Source organism: Balaenoptera physalus (assembly GCF_965194825.1).
Source record: "Balaenoptera physalus genome assembly, chromosome: 2".
NCBI classification, from domain to species: domain Eukaryota; kingdom Metazoa; phylum Chordata; class Mammalia; order Artiodactyla; family Balaenopteridae; genus Balaenoptera; species Balaenoptera physalus.
In genome coordinates, this window is record NC_138883.1 from 154185758 (window position 1) to 154210214 (window position 24457).

Genomic DNA, 24457 nt, shown 5'->3' on the forward strand with positions numbered 1-24457 from the left:
CAAATGATTTGGAAAGAGTCAAAGAAATATATGAAGAACTAAGAAATGAAGTACAGAAGGTTAATTGGCCACTTAGTTGAAGGCTATAAATGATAGACTGAAGAATTTATTGATCTCCCATGAAAATCAACAGAAACAACATTCTGGATTCTTGAAATGATTTTCTGAAGTATAGTCTTTCCATCTGTGTAGAAGGTATAGGTTAGTAATGGTCTGGTATAGGTTAGTAATGGTCTGGTATACTCTAGAGGCCTTGAATTGGAGTAATGGCTGTGGAAATGAAAACAGAATTCCTAAGGTTCCATCTTTATCAATCTTTTCTTCTTAGTTAATCCTTCTTGGAGAACTCATTCACTCAATAGATGCTGCTGTCTAAAACTGATGACTCCTAATCTGAATCCTTAAGCCAGATCACAGTCCTGATGTTCAGAACTTTTTATCCAATTGCTTCTAGGGGTTTGTAACTGGCCTCCCTGCCTGTAGCCTCTTTATGATGCCATATTGATCTTTCTCCACGACTTGGTCTTTTTAGTACCTTGCTTGAGTTATTTCAGAAGCTGTTTATTGCTTTAAAGATAAAAATCAAATCTTTTACTTAACATATAAACCCCTTTATGATGAGCTTCCCTATTCCATCGCTCCAGAATTTCTCGTATCATACTTCCTGTTCCCTTTCTTTTGCACATCCTCATTCCCTTTCTTTACCTGGCTCATGCCTCTTTATCCGCTATTCAGGCATTATCTCCAGGAGCCCTTCCCAGAGTCTTACCCCTCTTCGTGTATTTCATGCCCCCACCCGCCTAGGATGGCTACTTCTCCTATATACCCCTTGGTAGGGAGAATTGAATGGGGAAGGAGCAAGTTAGGATTCCATGAGGAGGAAAGAAGTTAGCAGTGAAGTTCACAGTAGCATTAAGCTATATTTATACCTTGAAAATAATGACTGGCTAAAACAGAGGTGCTCAACCCTGGCGGCAGGTCAGAGTCACCTGGGAGCTTTTAGGGGAAGAAATGTGCTGCTCGGCCTTATCCCAGACTATGTGAACGTGGGGTGATGGGGTAAGGAATGAGGGTGGGTGACATTGGGACCTAGGAACATTTGGGGAGGAGGGAATTTTTTTGTTTTTTTGTTTGTTTTTAAGATGTCCAGGTGATTGTTACTTATAGCCAGGGTTGAAAACCACTGAGTTAAGAGTATGGCATTCTTAAACTTACCTTCCCCCCAAAATAGATACTCTGTCAGCTCCCCAACCCCTGTTTTTTGCGTGGGCTTTCATCTAAGTACAGTAGTTAGTATGTAATAAGCTAAATGTAATCAATTCGTATGATCATTTAATGCCTGTTGCTGAAAATCATTCACTTTATTTCCCTCTATATTTCATAGCCATCTGTTTGATGAGTGAACAGATGAAGTAATATTGGTCAAATAAATGAAATAAGACCTTGGATTTGGGTAAGGATGTAACATGAGCATTGTGTTATGTATTTTGACTTAGGATATCTTATATGAAGAATTTAATATTAATGTTAATTGAATTATCATATGATGCATCATTGGCTATGAAGCTGTGATTGCTTATCAAATTTGTCTCTAAGTAAAATTTCAGCACTATCTTTTATCAGGTTGTCTTACTACTGTGGTATGTATAAGTTTATTCATTTTAAAAAGAACACAGTATTTGTTTTCCAAAGGTGTTTCTCAGCTCTGTTTCTTAGCAGCCATAACCTTGCCTTTTTCTTCTGATAAGGAAGAGTCAAAAGTGACTGTTTACTTTGTTTACTTTATTAATGTGAAATAATACTGGAATGAGTAATACTAAGTCATATTTTTTTAACGTCTTTATTGGAGTATAATTGCTTTACAATGGTGTGTTAGTTTCTGCTTTATAACAAAGTAAATCAGTTATACATATACATATGTTCCCATATCTCTTCCCTCTTGCGTCTCCCTCCCTCCCAACCTCCCTATCCCACCCCTCTAGGTGGTCACAAAGCACCGAGCTGATCTCCCTGTGCTATGTGGCTGCTTCCCGCTAGCTATCTGTTTTACATTTGGTAGTGTATATATGTCCATGCCACTCTCTTCCCCTTCCCCTTCCCCATATCCTCAAGTCCATTCTCTAGTAGGTCTGTGTCTTTATTCCCGTCTTGCCACTAGGTTCTTCATGACCTTTTTTTTTTTTTTTTCCTCAGATTCCATATATATGTGTTAGCATACTGTATTTGTTTTTCTCTTTCTGACTTACTTCACTCTGTATGACAGACTCTAGGTCCATCCACCTCACTACAAATAACCCCATTTCGTTTCTTTTTATGGTTGAGTAATATTCCATTGTATATATGTGCCACATCTTCTTTATCCATTCACCCGATGATGGACACTTAGGTTGCTTCCATGTCCTGGCTATTGTAAATAGAGCTGCTATGAACATTTTGGTACATGACTCTTTTTGAATTATGGTTTTCTCAGGGTATATGCCCAGTAGTGGGATTGCTGGGTCATATGGTAGTTCTGTTTTAGTTTTTTAAGGAACCTCCATACTGTTCTCCATAGTGGCTGTATCAATTTACATTCCCACCAACAGTGCAAGAGTGTTCCCTTTTCTCCACACCCTCTCCAGCATTTATTGTTTCTAGATTTTTTGATGATGGCCATTCTGACCGGTGTGAGATGATATCTCATTGTAGTTTTGATTTGCATTTCTCTAATGATTAATGATGTTGATCATTCTTTCATGTGTCTGTTGGCAATCTGTATATCTTCTTTGGAGAAATGTCTATTTAGGTCTTCTGCCCATTTTTGGATTGGGTTGTTTGTTTTTCTGATATTGAGCTGCATGAGCTGCTTGTAAATCTTGGAGATGAATCCTTTGTCAGTTGCTTCATTTGCAAATATTTTCTCCCATTCTGAGGGCTGTCTTTTGGTCTTGTTTATGTTTTCCTTTGCTGTGCAAAAGCTTTTAAGTTTCATTAGGTCCCATTTGTTTATTTTTGTTTTTATTTCCATTTCTCTAGGAGGTGGGTCAAAAAGGATCTTGCTGTGATTTATGTCATAGAGTGTTCTGCCTATGTTTTCCTCTAAGAGTTTTATAGTGTCTGGCCTTACATTTAGGTCTTTAATCCATTTTGAGTTTATTTTTGTGTATGGTGTTAGGGAGTGTTCTAATTTCTTACTTTTACATGTACCTGTCCAGTTTTCCCAGCACCACTTATTGAAGAGGCTGTCTTTTCTCCACTGTATATGCTTGCCTCCTTTATCAAAGATAAGGTGACCATATGTGTGTGGGTTTATCTCTGGGCTTTCTATCCTGTTCCATTGATGAGTTAATACTGAGTCATATTTTTATGACTGAAGTTCTTTAACTCTGATAGTCAATGATCAAAAAACAAACCAAAACACTTCAGAAGAAATCTTTTAAAATATATGAATGGTTTGTTCTTTTTCTGAATGTTCAGATTTGGGGATCTCATTTTCTTAAAAGTTAAATAGCCTATTGAAGTGTTATATTTTGAGTATTGCTGTACTCTGCAATTTTAGATTAAACATAATACTAAATTATGTACTTTATTCCTTAATAACTATGACAGGTAATTGGTTATTTTCCTGGGGCACAGATTTGAAAAGTTTGAAGCTAGCTGGCACACAAAAGCTGGTGACTTAACTTATGAATAAGGCTACCTTACCGCCCTTCACTTTGCATTTTGATATAACTTGTGATCTCTACTGTTGCCCTGTAAAATAATAAAACATTGTTTCTCTGTGACAGAAGTCCAGAAAATAAAGCCAACTGCTGGTACAGGTGATAAAAGTTAAGAGGAACCAAAGGTATAACAAAATGGTTCCTCTTAACTTAAAATATGAAAATTAAATATAAAATAATTATTCCTGATAATGCTCTAAAAAGCCATTAATCCAGAGCTATTTATCCTTAAACTTAATCATTCCTAGATAGCTATGAATCATTCCTAGACTGCTGTGTGCATCTAAATACTTTTTTGTGCTTTTTAATTGTAAAAGTAACACACAAATGCATTGTCCTTGTACAAAAGTAAAACAACTTTTTCAAGTCCCCTCTGATCACCTCCATCCTCTGAAGTAACCAGTTATTATTTTATTTTATGTGTTCCAGGTCCTTTTCTGTTTATTTACCTACTTTCACACAGTGTGTATAATGGTGACATGTATATGATTATCCTGTACTTATGCTATAGCTTGCTTTTGCTATTTATATCTTATCAATACATATAGGGCTACCTCGTGCTTTTTTTTTTAATAGTATTCCATAGTATTTAAGTACCATAATCTACTTAACCAGTCCTTTAAGAATGGCCCTTTAGTATATTTTTCTTTTTTTTCCACATTAAAAATAATGCTTAATGTACCTCTTCCTTGTGCACAAATGAGGGACGATGCTTATGTCTATAATACAGTTACCCAGAAGTGGAATTGCTGGGTTGCAAATTTCAGTTTTGATAATACTGTTCATTTGCCTTCCAGAAAAGTTTGATAGATTTTCACTTCTCCATCAGTCTATGATAATAAACATATCCCTACACTCTTGTTAGCCCTGGATTTTATTAATATTTAAAACCTTTTTCCAATTGTTGTGATAGACGACCAGGCAGAAAATTAATAAGGAAATAGAGAACTTGAACGCCACCATAAACCAATTGGACTTAACAGACAAATACAAAACATCTTACCTCAAAACAGTGGAATATATATTTTTCTCAGGTGCACATAGAGCATTCTCCAGGATAGACCATATTTTAGGCCACAAAACAAGTCTTAATAAATTTGAAAAGATAGAATTATACAAAGTACTATTCCAATCACAGTGGAATGAAACTAGAAATCAGTAACAGAAGGAAAACTGGAAAAATCACAAGTATGTAAAAATTAAACAACATACTAGTAAACAGCTGATGGGTCAGAGATGAAATCACAAGGGAAATTAGAAAAGACCTTGAGGCAAATGAAAGTGAAAGCAAAATATACCAAAACTAATGGGATGTAGCAAAAGCAGTGCTAAGAGAGAAACATATAGCTATGAATGCTCACATTAAAAAGGAAGAAAGATCTCAAATCAACAACCTAACCTCACACTTTAAGGAACCAGAAAAAGACAAACAAGCTAAACTCAAAGCTAGCAGAAGGAAGGAAATAGTAAAGATTAGAGTAGACTTAAATAAAATAGGGAATAGAACAGTCAAGAGAGAAATTGAGAAAAATCAATGAAACTAAAATGTGCTTCTTTGAAAAGATCAAAATTGACAAACCTTTAGGTAAATTGACTAAGGAAAAAAAAAAGAGAAAACTCAAATTACTAAAATCTAGAAGTGAAAGTGGAGATATTACTACCAATTTACAGGACTAAAAAGGATTACAAGAGTACTATGAACAATTGTACACTAATAGAATGGATAACCTAGATGAAGTGGACAAATTTCTAGAAACACACAACCTACCAACCTACCTAATCTAAAGATTCATATTTAATTCAGCATTGTGAAATTTTCTTGTTTTTTAGTTTATTTTCATCCTTTTATTCTCTGGTCTCTGCTTCTAAAACTCCTATTCAGAAGATTTTGGAATATCTGGAACATCTGGAATTACTTTATATGTTTATTACTCTCTTTTATTCTTCCATTTTTTTCTTTTTTTTTTTTTAATTCTTCCATCTCTTAGTCTTTTATGCTATTTTCTGGGAGAATTCCTTAATTTGCTAATTTCTCATTAGTGTCTGTTCTGCTATTTAGCCTAATTATTGACATTTTTGTTTTGACAATTTCTTTTTAATTTCCACAATCTCTAGATCTTTGTTTTGTTTTCTCATAATAGTCTTTTTTTTTCATTAATATATTTTCCTCTATTAGTTTTCTGGGGATATTAATTATATTTCTTTTAACATCTCCTTCTATTTGCTTTACTAACTAATATAAAATAAGCCATAAATCAAATGAAATTATGCTATGGCCAGTGAAGCTTGTTTAGAAGTTATGAACTCTTAACTTTTGGACTTATCAGTTGTGTGTTACTAGTTGTTTGACTGTATAACTTATATAGCCATTCTAAGCCTCTGTTATCTGTACTTAAAGATAAAATTTTAATCTCAAACTTGATTCGTAGCTCTTCTCCACTCGCCAGCATATTCGGTCTTCATTCATTCATTCACTCATTCATTTCTATCAATATATTTTGGAGCCCCTACTATGTGCCAGACACAGAGAGCAAAACAAAGTCTTTGCCCTCATGAAGCTTACATCCTATTGGGGGCATAGATTATAGCTGTCTGCAACTCTAGAAATTTGTGGGGGAGACATGTATTCTACTCTTTGAATACCTTTCCTCACCTCCTTAAGACCCAGTCTCCTCCAGGATGTTAGGCAGGGAGAAAGGACTGGAAATAAGATAGTCTCTTTACCTTACTGGATGAGATTACAATCCTTTTCATTGTTAGATGTAACTTCTGTTCTGAATTTCCCTCTATGGGATCAGTGAGAATGAGTGATGGCTAATGAGGAATCCATTCTGTGAAACTCCCCTAGGTATTGGTAGTCTCTTGCAAGATTTAGCCACATCCTCTTGATGACCTTAGCAAGCAGCATACCAACAGCCCTTCCAGTGCGTGCTACCATCCCAGGGTAGGGTCTGCCTACTCTGATGCAACCATGCCAGCAAGACCATCTCCCCAGTCTCTTCTCTGTTCCTCATACTGGTAGAACCAGAAACTCATGTGGAGTCAGTGCCATATTGGCCCTCTCTGCTCTTGAGAGTCCCTAAAGGAAGGAGGGCTTGAGGAGAAGAGAGAATAATCTCTTTCCATGAAAAGTGCAGGCCCCCAAAGACCAACAGCTTTATTTCTCAGGCCTTTTCTTATTTTGCTGGGATAGTCCCGGGGAGAGACCTGCTGATATGCACAAGTTAAATCATCCTGTTTACCTAATGCCTCCAGGATACTAGCACCTCTGTACTCTTGATAAGCATTAACATGAGACAGGGATTCTCCCACTTTGTGCACACTCCGAAGGTCCATCTGCATGCCTCTTCTCCAAAATATTATGCCTCAATCTTTCCGATTTTGCTCCTTCCAAGTCCATGACCAATCAGCCAGACCATTCACCACTTCTCAGGGGCCTGTATGGATCAGTACTTCATGCCCTTTCTCCCTCTGTATAAAGTGAACAGCCACGTGTGCTGCTTACAGCTCTACCCACTGGAGGTATTTCCCTTTACCATGCCCCTTCAGGACTATCCCTAAATGGGTCCGTAATAGTGATCAAAACAACAGATGAAGCTAATCCACCCGTGAACTAGGGCCAAGTTTTTCTCTATCAGTTGATTATTGAGAAGCCCACCCCACCCCCACCAACAGATGAGGAGTTGAAGGGGAAATTTCAGTGTAATGTACCGGGTAACATGGCAATCTGTTCAGTAATTTACTTATGCCCTTTGGACTGGTTCAGGCCTGATTCCAAATAGACCATTTCCATGGTACCTGGCCAATCCTGTGACTCGGTTGATATACTTGGCCCTGTTCATTTGGGGCAGCTCTAATTGCATTAGTCACATGATGTAACGTGGGCAGGTCCTCAGTCTTTACTAGGGCTGCTAGCACACCAGGAGCTGCTGTTCAAACAGCAAGTGGTTTCCTGCCATGGAAAGCATACCTAGCTTCAGAACCCTAGGAATCTGCATTGAATTTCTCTTCCTGGCCTTGCCAAAGACGTCACACTGCATCTTTGTCTACCACAGACATCTCAAACTTGATCAGATACACTGGCTCACATGGCCTGCAGGGCACCTGACACCCAGCCTGGACCTGCTACAGTGGCCTCTCTTGCTCTGGATCCTACTCAAAACTGTGAGCGTTTCAGATTACCTCATTAATGGGCCAGAGCAGAATTTCCAAGTGCAGTGTCTGCTCTCTCCAACCTAGTGCCATGCCTCTTTCTTAGTGCTGGGATGCAAGGTGCAACAATTTGACCTTTACCTAGGAGGGGAGATCCCAGAAAGCCTCAGGCCATTGGACCTATTAAAATTTTTCTAATATGGCAGCCCTTGAATTTTCTTGGCATGCATTTGACTTCCTAGACTGTCCAGAATACTTGCCATTTCCCATTCACCATGTCCTGTTAGTATGATGTCATCAGTATTCTAGACTAACATGATGCTCTATGGGATGTCAAGCTCCTTGTGGACTCTGTGACAGAGAACAAAAATGTTAACAGCCTCAGGACATGAAATTTAGAGTGCTGTCTTTACCATGTAAAAGATAACTACTTTTGCTCCTTACTAATGGTTATTGAAAAGAACACACAGGCTAGATTAATAGCCGTGTACCAAATACTAGAGATGTGTTGATCTATCCCAGTAAAGGTTCTACATCTTGCACAACAGCTGAGATTAAAGCTACCACTTCAGTTTTCTGTGGTCCACTGTTAGCCATCACAGTCCATCTCAATGCAGGAAGCACACAGATCAACTGAATGGAGATACAGTAGAGACTCCCACTCCTACCTGCTGTAATTCTGATGGCCATCTCTGCTTTTTCTCTCAGTGTGCAATATTGCTTCGGTTTATTACCTTGGCCCAGGTGTAGGGGGTGAAATTTCAGGGGCTCCCACTTGGCCTTTCCCTCTGTAATGACTCTGAGAACTTGCAGGTTACCACCTGCTTTTTCAGGCTTTTAAAGCAGTTAACAAAAGCCAGCCAATTCTGCAATCCTTACAATTACTGTTGTCCCCGTGTTGTTCATTTGTCACCACTGCTACATATGCCATTGCTTCACTGCTCCATCTGTACCCAATTCATATCTTGGTCCTTATCACCATTTTATCAATGAGTGACCAGTTCCAGAATCCCATCTGGTGTGTCTAATCTCTAGGGCCAGTCTCAGTGTCAGTGTCTTTAGCCGGTGTTCCCTCCAGAAATCAGAGCCTGAGACGCGAGATAATTGACAGGTAGTCTGTTTTCAGGTGTGGTGCCAGGGAACAAGGGGGCGTCTAATTATGGGACCTTCTAAAGAGCCATGTAAAATACACCACACAGTTGTCTTCTCAAGGGTCTGAAGAGGGGCTTTTATCCACTAGCTCCTGTGCTCCATTAGTCAATGGCTGTCCCATGGGGTGTTAATCCCTCACACTTCCAGGCTACACGTGTAAATGCCACACTCAGCATCCGAGAAGCCCAGGGTGGAAAGCCAGAGAGGCGCAGCTGAGGCCAGGAGCTGTTGGAGGCGGAGCTGGTTGCTGCAGCAACAACTGGAGTAAGAAATGGGCTGAGAAAACAGGAGGCCGGGCGCGAGACAGTGTTGTTGGTCTTCAGGTTTTGACCTTAGCTGAGTTTCCGGGGAAAAAGGCAGAAAATCCCACTCAACATTTTGTTATATAAGTATAAGCGATCTTTACATGATACTGGAAGATCCCTATGTACTTGAAATAAAAAGTCACCACTAACAGCACCAATACCCAATTTTATTTGCTGTTTGTATTATCATTGCAAAAAGAACCATGGTTTTGATAACACCAAGCTTCTTAGCCTGTCAGCTATTCTTTTTATAGTCTTTCTAATAGTATTAACTGATCTGAGTTGATCTTTTCCCAAAGTAAATTCTTAGTAAAGCTTGGACATACTCAAATTTTAATCCAAATGACTTTTAAGAACTCAGATCCACATATAACTTCATTACTAACTTCTTTCATACTCATCCAAATGTGACTGCCTGTTTTGGTGTTGTTTTTAACTCATTACTAGATATTTTGGAACTCTCATTCCTCAGAAGTTTCATTTTGTTAATATTTCAATCAGTGTTTCCTTTTTTAGTAAGATTTGAAATTCTATTTTTAACTAACCTATTTTCAGTGAGATACATAGTAGTTATTTGTAATCTTGAACTCTAGAGTTTTAAAGTGGAACATAGTTTTTTTATATTTAGAAAAAGTCCTTAAAATATTTCTTATGAACTGTGGAATCTTTTTATACACTTGTACGATTTTAAAATATACGTTTAATTTAGCAATGTAAAACATGAGAGCTACACAGGGCTAAAGATAAAAATTTTACTAGCAATATAAGGTCCTTACAAACATAAAGTGGAAAAAAGTAGGTTGGCAATTGCATTTCACAATATCCCTTGTAGAGGGCAGCAGAGAGCTTAGATTTTTGTTTTTTCTTTACCCATAATAAGGCTTTCCTAGCCTAATTTCCAATTGCTTGTTATTGTTCCAGACAAAAGTAAATAAAAACAAATATCTATACCAAAAAAAGTAATGATTATTCTTCAGCTTTAATTTATTTCTAAATTCCAGAATTCTAATTTCACATTAAAAGGAGAAAAAAGGTAAGTAGGGTAATAGTTCTTTTTCTGTAGAGAAGGGAAACATCTTTCTCTTTACCTTATTCAAATTTTAGGAAAGGAAGCATTGAAGGCTCCATACAAACAGAAGAACAGAGGCTATAACTAAACCTCATTTTTGGAAAACAGTAATTTTATCAAAAACTTGATTTCTTAAACAAAGCTGCATTATTACTTTTAGATAACACAGTTATGTTTTTAAGTTTATAAACTCTAGATTTTCTACACAAAGATACTCAACCAATCTGTGTTTCAATTGTAGAAAGTCATATAAATAATTGCTATTAATAACATGATCATTAAAGTAAACCACTGATTGAAATAGGATCTCTTCTAAAACTTAAGCAGCTGGAACTATTTTGTTACTATCTTTTTATTTACCTGCCTGTAATACAAGTAATCTCTCTACTGTGGTTTTATGCTTTCCTTCTCTATAAAATGTTGGCAGTTATTTAGCAAAACTAGCCTGGGACTAGGAGATTGGGTTTTAAACCCAGCTCTGCTCCTAACTCGTAGAATGACAACTAGCAGTGCCTGAGCACTGAGCTGTACAGACCGGTGCTGAAGGTGGTACACGGATTGTCTCACGGGGAAGAGACGTTGCAGCCACAGTTGAGCAGACCAGATTCAAACCTGTCCAGCCACTGATGACCCATGCAACTTGGGACAAGTTTCTTAAACTTTCTGAGTTTCCTCCATCTGTAAAATGAAGGTAATAATACATACTTCATAAAGTTGGTTGAATAAGATAATATGCATAAAGCTCCTAGCACAGAGTAAGGACTCACATTTCCTTTTTCTTTTTCCTCACTGTCCAGTTTCCTCCTAAGAAAACTGAGGAGGATGCATTAATGATCACAAAGGACCTTTTCAGCCCTCGTATTTTATAGAGCATTGTTAGAGTCAAGATTCTCTCAGGCTCATGGCTCAGAGTGCTAACTGAACATCCCTTGTCCATTGTTGCTTTTATAGATGCTGTCTACAGTTGTCTAAATTATATTTAGACCACAAACCTGAACATCCAAAATGAAACTAAGATTTTAGGTTTGGTGAGCTGGGATTTTTCTACTGGGACTATCACTATTAGACCCTACTTGGCTTTTGCAGGCTATTTCTGCACTTAAGACTTCAACCTTTACCCTTCGGATCCTTACTGAAGGAGAGAAATGAGAGATATCCTTTCCCCTCGTTACCTTGGCCTTACCTCTATCAGAACTAAATAGAAAAACATAGTTTGGAGAAAGACATCAGGTAAGAGAGCATGAGAATGCCCTAGCAACTTCTTTCCTCACTCCCACTCTGCGTAAGTCCTTTATTCCCTTATGAAACTAAGTAGCCATAAAGTATTGGCCTTACTTGGCAGCCATTTTTTAACTGATGAAACTAACTGAACCAGACTTCTGGGTTCTTATTAGCTCTGAGGGCTTAAGCAGATCAGTGTTCTTACCTGTAAAATTACAGAACTGGATTCCATGATCTCTAAGGTGCTTCCACTTTAATGCTGTATAGCATAGAACTACCTACCACAAACAGCCTCTCTTAAGGCCAACTGCATCACACATGTTGCCCAGGTGTGACCTGGTAATAAAGAATAGTTGATGAAATATAACCAATCACCATTACTTTTTTCAAAAGTCTAAAAGCAGAAAGACAAATTAAGAACATCATCCCAAATGCAAACCACATTGGTGTTTATGTAAGGGCAGCGTTCTTCCTTCCTGCAAGAAGTAACACTGTCCTGCGAACCTTAGTAAATTGTTTTTTATAGATTATTTGTCATTATAGTCTATGCCCACTATTACTCTGCTCTATTCACTCTTCAGACCTTTGTGGTTTCTCTTTTGTCTTTATTCTGCTGAACTCGCACACTTGAGGTCTTCATTAAACTTGTAATCACTAAATCCATGAATCTTTTCTTACCCTTCTTAATCTTTTTGCCATAACTAACACCTTTTCTTCCCTTGGCATCTCTCCAAAGTTAGATCCTTGGGCCTCTTTTCTTTCTGTCCAGATTTTCTCCCCCAGGCATCTCATTCACTTCCAAAGCTTCAACTCTGATCCCTGTGTCTCCAACTCCCCAGTCTAAATCCACCCTCTGACCTCTTCAAGTCCTTGTCCAACATTTCCAAGTTCTAGCTCAGTAGTTTTATTAGCATGTTTTTCCACCACCGAAGACTGAGTATATCTAAAATGAAACCCAGAATTTTCTTTCAAAGCTTAGTCCTCCGTATTTCTTTATTTGCATTAACAGTTACCCTTCCTAACTTCACAGTCGTTGGCATCTTTGACTTCTTGCATATGTTGTCTCTTGCACATATCCTTTTCCTTTCCCAAGGAAAAGGCCCTACCTTAGGCAAAGTTCTTGATCCCTGACTGTGATTTTTGCATTATGGTTCCAGCCATCTTTCAAGCCATCTTAAACACCACCTTACAACATACCTCTCATTATCTCTCTCACGTGCTCAGTAAAACCCTCTGCTCATCTGTCTTTACCCAGCCTGTGACCTCAGGCTGTGAGTTCGCTTTTCGTGCTCCTTTGGGAAAGCCTTGCACTTTTCCCTTGCTCAGACCTTTGAAAAACATAACATGGCCTTCAAGGCACTGAAGCATGTTACAGCCTCTTTCCTAGTGTCTTTGCCACCCTCATCTCATCTGCCAGAAGTGGTTTCTGAACTCCTTGCTAGCTGTACAGCTTATTTTGGACTTGTCAAAAGCTGTCTTGCAGTACTTATCTCTTCTTGTGGCCTAGCTTTACACAATGGTCTGTTAGCGCTTTAGGAGCATATATGAAACCTATTTTTTTCTGTCACCCATAGCATCTAGAACAGTGCCTTCTACATAGATTTCTCAGATTTCTCTGACCCTAATAAATCCTAAGAATAGAAATGTTTCTGCAAATTATCAGCATCATATCATTCATAGTAGCATATGGTTAAGAGGAAATCCTACTTTTCGAAATAGAATACAATACTTACTGTTAAAGAAGAAAATCTGCTTTGTTGCAGGCCTACCAAACCAACAGAAGTAGGGTTGCTTCATAGAGGCAAGGCTTTGGACTAGAAATTGCACTTACGTAATATAAAAGCAAGGCCCCTGGATAATTAGGCTTTTCTTTAGTATATACATTATTTAACTCTGAATTACGATTTTCTTAAAGTTGTCAAGTTGTCCGTTCTAAATTATTTTCTAGGAAATAGGGTTTTATAGAAAAAGCATCCCTGTGTGCAGCTAAGTACTAAGAAAGGTAACCTAGATACGCAATTCATTTGTCTTTGGGAATGCTTTTTAAATCAGGAAAAGCCTTACAGTAACCCAGTTTCCTTTTCCCCTCTGGTCTCACTATAGAAATTCCAAACCTCTTGATAAAGAGCTTTCTTTGGCAGAGAAAGCGGAGAGGCCTAGGTGTGCCCCGCTGTCAGTTAAGGGCGGTCACGTGTCCCTCGGGTGCCCGCCCACTAGACCCGGCCCAGCCGGCCCTGCCCACGGAGCCTGGAGTGCTGCTGGCCTTTCGAGCGCTCGCAGAAGCCGACGCTACGCTGGAGACGCTGGGTGATGGCTGCGCGGGGCAGCTGAGCGCCCAGCCGAGCCGAGCCGGGCCGAGCCGAGCCGGGCCGAGCCGGGAACTTCCCTGCAGGCGGCCGACTCTGGGAGGACTCGGGCTGGGGGCGTGAGGGTACTCGGAAAGCATGGTGGCGCACGATGAGGTCGGAGGTCTCCTACCTATTAAAAGGACTATACGAGTCCTCGATGTGAACAACCAGTCCTTCAGAGAGCAGGAGGTGAGACTTGAAAAGCCAAAGGAAGGTTTCTAACTCCACGGAACTTTTACGGTGTTTAACAGTTTATTAACAGTATATTGTTAAACTTAACTTTGATCTCACTGAGTATTAAAATGTATGACTTTGATTTACATGCCGGTTTGAAATGTGTTTAGGAACTATTTATGCATAGCGTAGCTTGAGTGTACACAAACTTTTATACAAAAGAAAAACATTTTAAATGTATATGCTGTTCAGTTTGGTTAAATTGGTCACATTTCCGATGCTTAATACAGTTTTTTGTTTGGTTGGGGTTTTTTGGTTTTGGGGGGTTTTTGACCTGCATTTATTTATATTACCTAGTAAGTCTTAGGAACTGCTTTGTGGAGTAAGAGGAAAATAAGAATCCCTTCCTTGCAAGTTAGTGCTAGTGAACAAAATGCCATCTGACCTAGTGTTCATTTTTAATTTTCTTTCCACGTCTAATAAGTTCATTGTGTGTGACTTTTGTTCTTAAGAAAGCAAAATGTGTTAAAATATTTAAGCCAACGAACCATTATTTAGGTGCTTCTGCCCTCCTTGCTTTAATTACCTAGGTCGTTGTACTTTTTAAAAGTCTTTATGAACATTTATCAAAATAAGTGATTTTTACGCCATTTTATTTAATTTTGATAGTTGACTTAATACTGTGTGGGCATTCTATTTATATAGCACACCACAATAATATATACACTCCATGGTTATACTATATTATTATACTTCTTATCTTCATTGGGGTGATGGTTTTGTGGCTGTATACATCAAAATTATCTATACATTTTAAATATGTGCAATGTATTGTATATCTCAGTATAGCTGTGTATTATACATATGCACACCTTTTGGTAGTTAGAATAGCTGCCGTCTTTCAAAGGTATGCTTTCATTTGGTGTGATTTGGCTTTGTTTTTTGTTTTTCTGTTTGTTTGGTTTTGGCTTTTGTTAATATGTTTCTGTTTTCTCAAAAGTGGTCATCAGTGTAAATACTAAAACTGAACTAGTGTTTTGAGCTAGTCTTTTTGTTTGGTATCAGACACCGGCCATGTTTCTGGCATACCTTTATTCCAAAGATTAAAAACACCAGGAATGTTGTCAGGTTTTTAGCAACACAACCTTAAATAAATAACTAAATTTGACTATTTCTGTTTCTAAGAGGAAAGGGAAGACATCCTGTGAGATAACTTATCTTTATCTTTTTATAAATAACTTTTTCTTTTCGTTCTTCTTCAAAGTTCTTGCCAGGTAGAGGAGAAAATTATTTATCCAGTAACCCAAATGAGTAAACCCAGACACATACTTGTTTTTTTGTGTGTCTTGATTTGGTTGACTCTAGAAGAGACCCTCCTGGAATATATTCTCTTATGTGACATCATTAGGAGAAAAAAAACGTTTTACAAAAAAACTGGGTTCACAACAGAATTTTTCCATGTTGTTGCTTTTATGTGCAAGGTACATTCCAGTAAAAGACTTGAAATTGATTTTAACAATTTTCTGTTTATAGATATCCAGAAAATATTTTAAGGCATAAAATCTGACTGTAACTGGATTAGTAAAATAAATAGATTGATTAAAAACTCAGTCTCAAGTCAGATTCCCTATAACAATGCATGTGATTGCCTGGCTAAACTAGATAGTGTGGTTAAAAGCTAACCTAAGTAAACAACATAAATGAATATTAGAGTTCGTAAAGTGAACTCTAGCCCTGGTGAAAGGTTGCCTACAGTAGAAAGTTCCTTGAGCATGTAAAACTTGCTGGTGTTCTTTATCTATTCCCGTAGGTTTTCAGATTGTCTTTTGAGGAGGGTGTGTAGTTTCAGTATCTGTACTCGTTCTTTAAGCTTCTTGTATTTACCATAATGCTGTTAACAATGCTCCAAAACAAAAATAAACAACCACAGCAGCGAAACCATTATGAAAGCCTTATTCTGGCTGATGGTAAGATAGGTAGAGTCCTACTCCTCTCTTCCTTCTTTACCTCCAAACCCTGTACCTGCATTGTGTCTGCAAAGGGGCAGAGGTGGGCAGAATCCCAGCTCTCAAAACACCAAACCAAGATAAAGTGGCTCATCTAGACCTCTAAAGAAAAACTGCTTTTGGTTGTAGCTCACCTGGACCAAATTCTAACCTATAAAGAGACAATTTTTTGTCCCTACCCTATAGGTGACCTATGAATGCATAGTTCATAACACTTTTCCACAAAAGTTGTCTGTATGATTTTTTTCAAATAATGTATTTTTCCTGAAATTGGTGAGCCATATTCAGTATTATGCCTTTACATTTGTCACACTTTTTGAGTTATTTTATTCATTAAAATTCTTCACACTTTTGAAATAAATATATATGCTAAAAGTTTGTGTTGTGTCTGCCAAACATTCATCACATATGAACTTTTAGTAAGGCAGGAAAGTTACTTTTGGATCTTAAAAGCCAGTGTGAAAAGTACAAGGTGTCCTCCCACCCCACCCCCTCCCCCATGTACTTCCTGATTCAGCACTACTTTGGTACAGAGAGATTTAAGAGTATCATGCTGTACTGACTGAGCTAGCCAGGCGCTCTTACCAGACGTTTTAGATTAGATACAGTCCTGAGACTAACATCTCCTTTGTGAAGAAGTGAGATTATAGGTGGATTTCTAAAGGACTGTGGAACATATTTAATAACAAAATACTGCTTAGCATTATATCCTGCCACCCTAAAGAGACAAAATCCACATTTCAGAGTTTTAGTTTCAGAAAGATGCTTTAGATATATTTACATTTAATTATCTAAATCTAAATTCTGTAGTTTTAATTTTAAATATAACAATTTTAAGTTACCAGGAAATTAATAGTTGTACTGATCCAAATATAAGAATTTTTTGATTTTATGTATTAGATATCAAAAATTCTTTTCCTTCCAGCTAAACTAACATTTCCTTTCAAATTCACTGGGAAGAGCACCTTTCCAAAGACTTTTAAATTGAAATTAAATATTTTATGATTTACTAGGAAGTCAAATTGGTTATGCTCTAAACAAGGAAGAGGAATTAACCTCTCTTTCCAAACTATGGAACAGAACTTTCTGACAACTGCTTTGTTTCTGGTTGGCGTTGGCATATCTTACTTTGTGAGGTAATTATATCCCCATTCAAACAGAAGCGTCTTTGTCCTGTCTTTACTCAAGAGAAAGGAATGCCTTCTGCTGCCTTCTGCCCGTGCATGTGTCGCTTCAGTCTCGCACAGATGGGTCTGGTAAAGGCATCCACACATGGCCTTGGCCACACAGTGTGTCATTTTACTACATATCCCGGAGGCTTCTTTTTTGGTTCATTTAACATTGGCACATTAGTGGCTTTATAGTCACATTTTTACTTTGGAGGTAATTATTTTGGCGGGGGAAGGTTGGTCTGCAGCACCACCTCTTCAGGACTCAGGGGCCTGAACTCTGTTGGTTGTCCACAAAGTCTCCTTACCTTAGTGGGTCCCATTCCCTCCTCATATGTGTATATACCTTTAGGAGCTTTAGTAAGTCTAACTGCTTCTTTGAATATTCAAATCATTTAAGTTTCTTTCCGGAGGATTTTAACCCTTTCTGCCACTTTACTTTTAAATTATTCTTAGGGAATTATTTTTACTCACTTTCCTCGTCTCTTTTTTATGGCCAATCAGTTCTTTGATTGGTCATATCAAAGAATTCTTAGGAAAAAATTTTTTTCATCTGTCATTTTTAAGTGGTAATTTTTATATAATTTTTTATCGTATATCCTTCTGAAGTCTCATTAAAATTATTTTGTCAAGTATGCCACAATTGTCAAAGGCACCAAATACAAACAAATAATTATGCTCCATAGACAACATAAAGGATAGGCCTGTTTTATGATCTGGCCTTCTTTATCTCAATAGCTGTGTGAGTCACCTAATGGTATGCCTCCATTTTCCTAGCAGTAAAATTAGAGTAATGCAATTTGTAAAATTTTGAGATCTTTGAATGATAAATGATGTGTTTGCTATACTATTATTATTTTAAAAACAATACATGTAAAATAATATGTCTTCTGAATTTGTATATATTTTTCCTTGAAGTTAATTAAATGTATGAAAGAGGATCTAATTATTTATAAATACCAACGTTTACATAGTAAGTAGAAATATTCCTAAGAAAGAATGTTAGTAATAGCTAAAACTTAGTATGCTCCAAGAACTGTTCTGAGCCCTTTAAACATACCTTAATCTTCATAACACCTTTATAAGAGAAGTTCTAATATTAACCCCATTTTACAGATGAGAAAACTGGGACCCAGGATGTTTCCTATCAAGTGTCCAAACCAGGATTTGGACCCAGTCAGTCTGATTCCAGAGGCTGAGTGCCCTCTTAACCACTGTCCTAACTGTGCTAGAATACCTCCACAACAGGGACCTACCTCACTGCCTTTAGAGCTGACCCATTCCAATGTCAGATGCGTTCATTTAAAAGCTATTCTCTAACTGAAGTATTCAGGAGTGAAATGATAGAATGTCTGGCATTTGCTTTAAAATATTTCAGTAGAGGCAGAGATGAAACAAATTGTTACACTAAAAACTTGTTGAAGCTGAGTGATAAGTACATGAGGTCCATTATGCTATTCTCCCCTTTTGTGTATGTTTGAAATTTTTCTAAATAAGGAGGTATTTTTTAAAAGTTACTCTCTATATTAAGCTAAAAGCTTCTAAAGGATTTTAGAATCTAACTGTTTTAATTTTGTTTTTTTTTTTTCTGTTTAATGATAGTATGTTATGTTCTCAGAGTGATGTTCAGATATTTGACTGGCCTTTCTTATACCATTTATTATTTAATAAATTACTGTTATTCATTAGTGTTCTTTGTATTTCAACAATGAAAAACAACATTCATTTTCAGAGTTCCATGTTTCTGCATTTTATACTGTACAAATATCTGGTTTTTGAGAGGGCTTAACTTTGTCCAAACTTGTTTGAAATCATTACACCTAAACACACATTTAGTATAACTTGTTTTTGTTTTCACAGGAGCCAAGCAATAAAAGAGTTCGGCCTCTAGCTCGGGTCACATCCTTGGCAAATTTAATCTCTCCTGTAAGAAATGGAGCCGTCAGACGATTTGGTCAAACCATACAGGTAGGGACAAGTAATGTAGTGAGGGGAATTTTTATAAAAGCCTAAAACTTGCATTTTCTTTGAGTCATACAAACAGGTTTGTACTATTATACTTAGACATAACTTTCCTTTTTTGGAATATGCTGGTAAGGCATATTGTTGCCGGAACAATATTTATATAACCTCATTATATTAGTTTGTATCTTATATCAAAGCAAGATCTTGGATAGTTTTTATTCACAGAGAGAATTTTGACTGATAAATATTTTAGAATACTGCTAGATAGAAGCTTGGATAAATGATTGTTTTATGCATAGAGAAATTCTCAGAACCTTGCTTTTAATTTGTCTTTCTATTTTTTTTAAGAAAAAAAATAATAATTCCTGTATCCTCCAAACCTTCTTCTCGTTCACCTCTTTCTTTTCTTTTCAGTCATTTACCCTTCGTGGTGACAACAGATCCCCCGCTTCTGCCCAGAAGTTATCCAGCAGATCGACAGTCCCGGCGCCCGCCAAAAGGAGAAGCAGTGCCCTGTGGTCAGAGATGTTAGACGTCAGCATGAAGCAGTCTTTAACCTCCAGAGAGATCAAACGTCAGGAGGTGTGCCACGTTCCGTAGCAAGACCATGTGTACTGGCTTAAACTAAAAAAAATAGACCCTGATTCTTAAACATATGTTTTGCCAGAAGAATAGCAAACTAATGCCTGTGGCAAGATAAACTTGCATTTTTGTACTTGAGTGCCGTTCATAACACATGCTGTGCAGCACCTGTGATGGGGGGTGGTCATCCAGTTTAACAACTCGGATGGGGTAGAATTATGAAACCTACGGCATCCTCTAATTTGAGATTCCATTCTGAATTACAGTTTTCAGACTGAGTCACTTTAAAAAACGCCGTTCAAAACGTCAGTTAAATAATGATAAATATCAGTTGTATATAATTTTTGTTTCTCAAAGGGAGGAGTGATCTATGATGTTTGCTGGATTTTTTTTTAGGCAATATATGAAATGTCCCGAGGTGAACAGGATTTAATTGAGGATCTCAAGCTTGCAAGAAAGGTCAGTAAATAACTTTCTATCATGTGCCATAGTTTTTAAAAATTACATTTCACAAATTCTAAAGGATGATTTTCTTACCTTTAGAAGTTGAAAAGTAGAGAATATCTACTGGTGAATACTTCTTTTAGATGAGGTTTATTAGATGCATCTCTTCAAATATGAATATCAGTAAGTCTATTTTGGGCTTAACATATACTTTAATTTCTTTTATGTATAAAATAGAATCCACACTAGTTTTACATAGTTAGTCATGCTTGCATTCAAGTACAGATCTCTCATCATGTTTTATTTGCTTGATCTCTTTGTGTGACACATTTCTCCCCTCTGACAGGCCTACCATGACCCCATGTTAAAGTTGTCTATTATGTCAGAAGAGGAACTCACACAGATATTTGGTGATTTGGATGCTTATATACCCCTGCATGAAGGTAAGATAATGCTACCTAATTTTCATAGGATTCTGAACAGCAGTAACAAGTAATTTTAAATCTAAACTTCTAACTTAGTGCTGAATATTTTTAAAATTTTTATTGAAGTATGGTTGATTTACAATATTATATTAGTTTCAGGTGTACAGCATAGTGATTAAGATTTTTTATAGATTATACTCCATTTAAAGTTACTATGGGGCTTCCCTGGTGGCGCAGTGGTTGAGAATCCTCCTGCCAATGCAGGGGACACGGGTTCGAGCCCTGGTCTGGGAAGATCCCACACGCCGTGGAGCAACTGGGCCCGTGAGCCACAATTACTGAGCCTGCGTGTCTGGAGCCGGTGCTCCGCAACAAGAGAGGCCACGATAGTGAGAGACCTGCGCACCGCGATGAAGAGTGGCTCCCACTTGCCACAACTAGGGGAAGTCCTCGCACAGAAACGAAGACCCAACACAGCCAAAAATAAATAAATAAATAAATAATAAAAAAATTAAAAAAAAATAAAATAAAATAAAGTTACTATGAAATATTGGTTATATTCCCTGTGCTGTATAATATATCCTTGTAGCTTATTTATATTATATATATTCTATATATTATACACAGTAGTTTGTACCTCTTAATCCCCTGCTCCTTAATCTTGCTCCTCCCTGAATTATTTTTTAATTAAACCTATTATTGGCATTTCTGCTTCTTTACACTTCAGATTTGTTGGCAAGAATAGGAGAAGCAACCAAGCCTGGTGGAACAGTAGAGCAGATTGGTCACATTCTTGTGAACTGGGTATGTAGCAAGTTGTTGCCTTCAGATAGGTTTATACAGATGTGCCAGACTTCTCATTTGTGATCAGTATCACATTGATTTGATCCAGTTACTGGATTCTAAAATCAGATAAATAAGGCATTAAAACTGAACAAATTTACATAGCTGTAGAAGTTACAGTCTCTGTTTAAAAAATATTTCATGAATGATGCAGTTTCATTTGTCTTAAGAATATGTTCCTCCTTAGACAGAATTCCCACATTATATACCATCAGTTATCTGTTTTATTTTCTCAGTTGAGTGCCTGCCAGATGCCAGCCACTGTTCTAGTAGGGGTGACTAGAGATTCAGTGATAAAAGATAGTCTCTGCATTTATAGTCAAGTGAGAGAACAGTCAGTAAATAACCAGTCTCAAGGCTGGTGAAGAATGTGAGAGAGGAGGGCTCAGGTGTCCTGGGAATACAGGAGACCGGCATGTAATTGAGGCTGGGGGAAGTAGGAGGCATGAGTCTTTGTTTGGATTTAGCCATATTAGGGAAATTGAAAAAGGGCATTCTCAGATCGGCCCGAAATACTATCCAACCCCCATTATCACCTGCAGGAAAATTTTCACAGCTTGTTAAAACTTTCAAGAATAGCTCTAAGTATTCTATGGTAAATTATATTAGTTTTTCAAATGTTAAACTGATTCTGAACTGTGATAAACCTCAAAGGATCATATAATAAGCTTTTGATAAAAAAAAAAAAAAGAATAGCTATAAGTTTTGTGTTTTGTGTCCACAGTCTTACTAATGGACTAAATTGTAACAGGAACTCATTATACTTTGTTTTCTCTTATTACTCTTCAGTTGCCAGGCTTGAATGCCTACAAAGGCTACTGCAGTAACCAGCTGGCAGCCAAAGCTCTTCTTGATCAAAAGAAACAGGATCCAAGAGTCCAAGACTTCCTCCAGCGATGTCTTGAGTCTCCCTTCAGTCGAAAACTAGATCTTTGGAGCTTCCTAGATATTCCTCGAAGCCGCCTTGTTAAATACCCTTTACTGTTGAAAGAAATTCTTAGACACACTCCAAAAGACCACTCTGATGTTCAGCTTCTGGAGGAAGCTGTAAGTAGTCCAATAAGTGATTCTTATGTTTTTCAAGTTTACATATTAGCTTGCCTGAGAAAGATATACAGTGATACTCTCACACTGTCTGCATGTTGAATCAGCACAGTGAAGTTTTCTGTAGTCGTTTTAAGTTCTCGTATGTTACTGCACTGTGCACTAATAAAGAGATGTGTAACACATAACACATTTTATATTTATATTTTAGTTAGAAGACTGGATTCTAATCTGATCTCTTCCATCAGCTAGCTATGTGACTTTGGGCAAATCACCCATTTGGCGGAGGCTGTAAAATGAAGGGACGGCTGAAGTACCCAATTTCTAGAGTCCCTTCAAGCTTTAACATTTTATCATTTTAATGTGACATTTTAGTCCTGTAGGGAAACAGGATAAACTAATATGCTGAAAATGCTACATTGATTTTTTTTTATTATTTTTAGATATTGATAATACAAGGAGTTCTCTCTGATATCAACTTGAAGAAAGGTGAATCGGAATGCCAGTATTACATTGACAAGCTGGAGTATCTGGATGAAAAGCAGAAGGACCCTAGAATTGAAGCAAGCAAAGTATTGCTTTGCCATGGGGAACTGAAAAATAAAAATGGACATGTAAGTGCATTTGGACACTAACGTGAAGTGAGCAGTTACTGCCCTTTTCCCACTGTTTAATTTTTTTCCACATTGATTATGAAGCAGGTTTGTAAAATAAACTCATCACATACTGAAAGAAGGTAACTGGATTTTATGTTATCAGCTTTGGTAAAGCAAACATTTGGTTTCTGTCATTACCGAATAAGTTAAATGTCTTGGTGGAGAATCAGTAATCATTTATTTTTTAGTTTCGAAGCATAAATCAACTTGTTAGGCTAGGGGTTCCTTTCTAAATAAATTATTAGTTTTATGATGTTTAATAAAAAATTTTTTTGAAGAGTTTATAGTAATAGAAGTAGTTTTTAGCACTACTAAACAAATTTTTGCAGCAGATTGAATGAGAGCAAACTTATTTTTTAAATCTTAATTACAAAGGTACCTGCTAGAACTAAGTATAAGCATGGGATGGTATTTTTATTTCATTACCTGCTTTTCAGAAGCCCAATTTGTAAGTTGAGGTTCTTTTTGGAAAGAGTTAATCTTTCATCTCTGATTTCTATCATGAGGCCTCATTGTTCTATAAAAGCTTAAATTTATGTGGGACAAAACAGAACAATTAACATTTTTACCAGCTTACATTTTTAAATTCTCACCCTGTTAGAAGACTGCGGTGTATGGTCCTGGTGTTCCAGTCACGTTACCACCGACAGTCAGGTCTTTGTGGTGTGTAGCGTTTGCTCAGCTGCTGCTGAATCTAATGTTACACACGGATAAAAAAGTTGCATGTAGTCTGTGATGACAAAAGCTCTCCTAGGAGAACATACATAGCTTTAAAATCACCATCTTTGTGAAGTCATTTGTAAGGGGGATCTTAGTAAATCAATTTGATGAAATTAGTAAGATCAAATCAAGTTGTTTTTACAATGGATTTCAGTCACTTAAAGTCACAAAGTTCCATATTTAGGAAGCATTTTTTTTTCTCTCATTTCTCCAGAAACTCTACATTTTCCTGTTTCAAGACATCTTGGTTTTGACTCGGCCTGTTACACGAAACGAGCGTCACTCCTACCAGGTTTACCGGCAGCCAATCCCAATCCAGGAGCTGGTCTTGGAAGACCTGCAGGATGGAGACGTGAGGATGGGAGGGTCCTTTCGAGGGGCTTTCAGCAATTCAGATAAAGGTAAAAATACATGCTTTAAAATAGTTTCAATAATCATAAACTCAGTTGTAATCTTTAAGAATTCTGTCCGCACACAAAAA

General features: G+C 37.3%; 1 protein-coding gene across 3 annotated transcripts in view; it reads left to right on the top strand.

Annotated features, from left to right (window-relative positions):
* NET1 (neuroepithelial cell transforming 1) overlaps positions 1-24457 on the top strand; it is a 53458-nt gene that overhangs the window by 26533 nt on the left and 2468 nt on the right. For 2 of the 3 annotated variants that reach the window (XM_082450253.1, XM_082450255.1), the window contains 8 exons: positions 19158-19265; positions 19677-19844; positions 20241-20303; positions 20635-20731; positions 21441-21517; positions 22346-22603; positions 23044-23214; positions 24191-24377. In XM_082450253.1, coding sequence (XP_082306379.1) covers positions 19158-19265; positions 19677-19844; positions 20241-20303; positions 20635-20731; positions 21441-21517; positions 22346-22603; positions 23044-23214; positions 24191-24377 — 1129 coding nt within the window. Of the gene's footprint in view, positions 1-13839; positions 14138-19157; positions 19266-19676; positions 19845-20240; positions 20304-20634; positions 20732-21440; positions 21518-22345; positions 22604-23043; positions 23215-24190; positions 24378-24457 lie in introns of those variants that run through there. The other variant, XM_082450254.1, reaches the window with a different exon arrangement.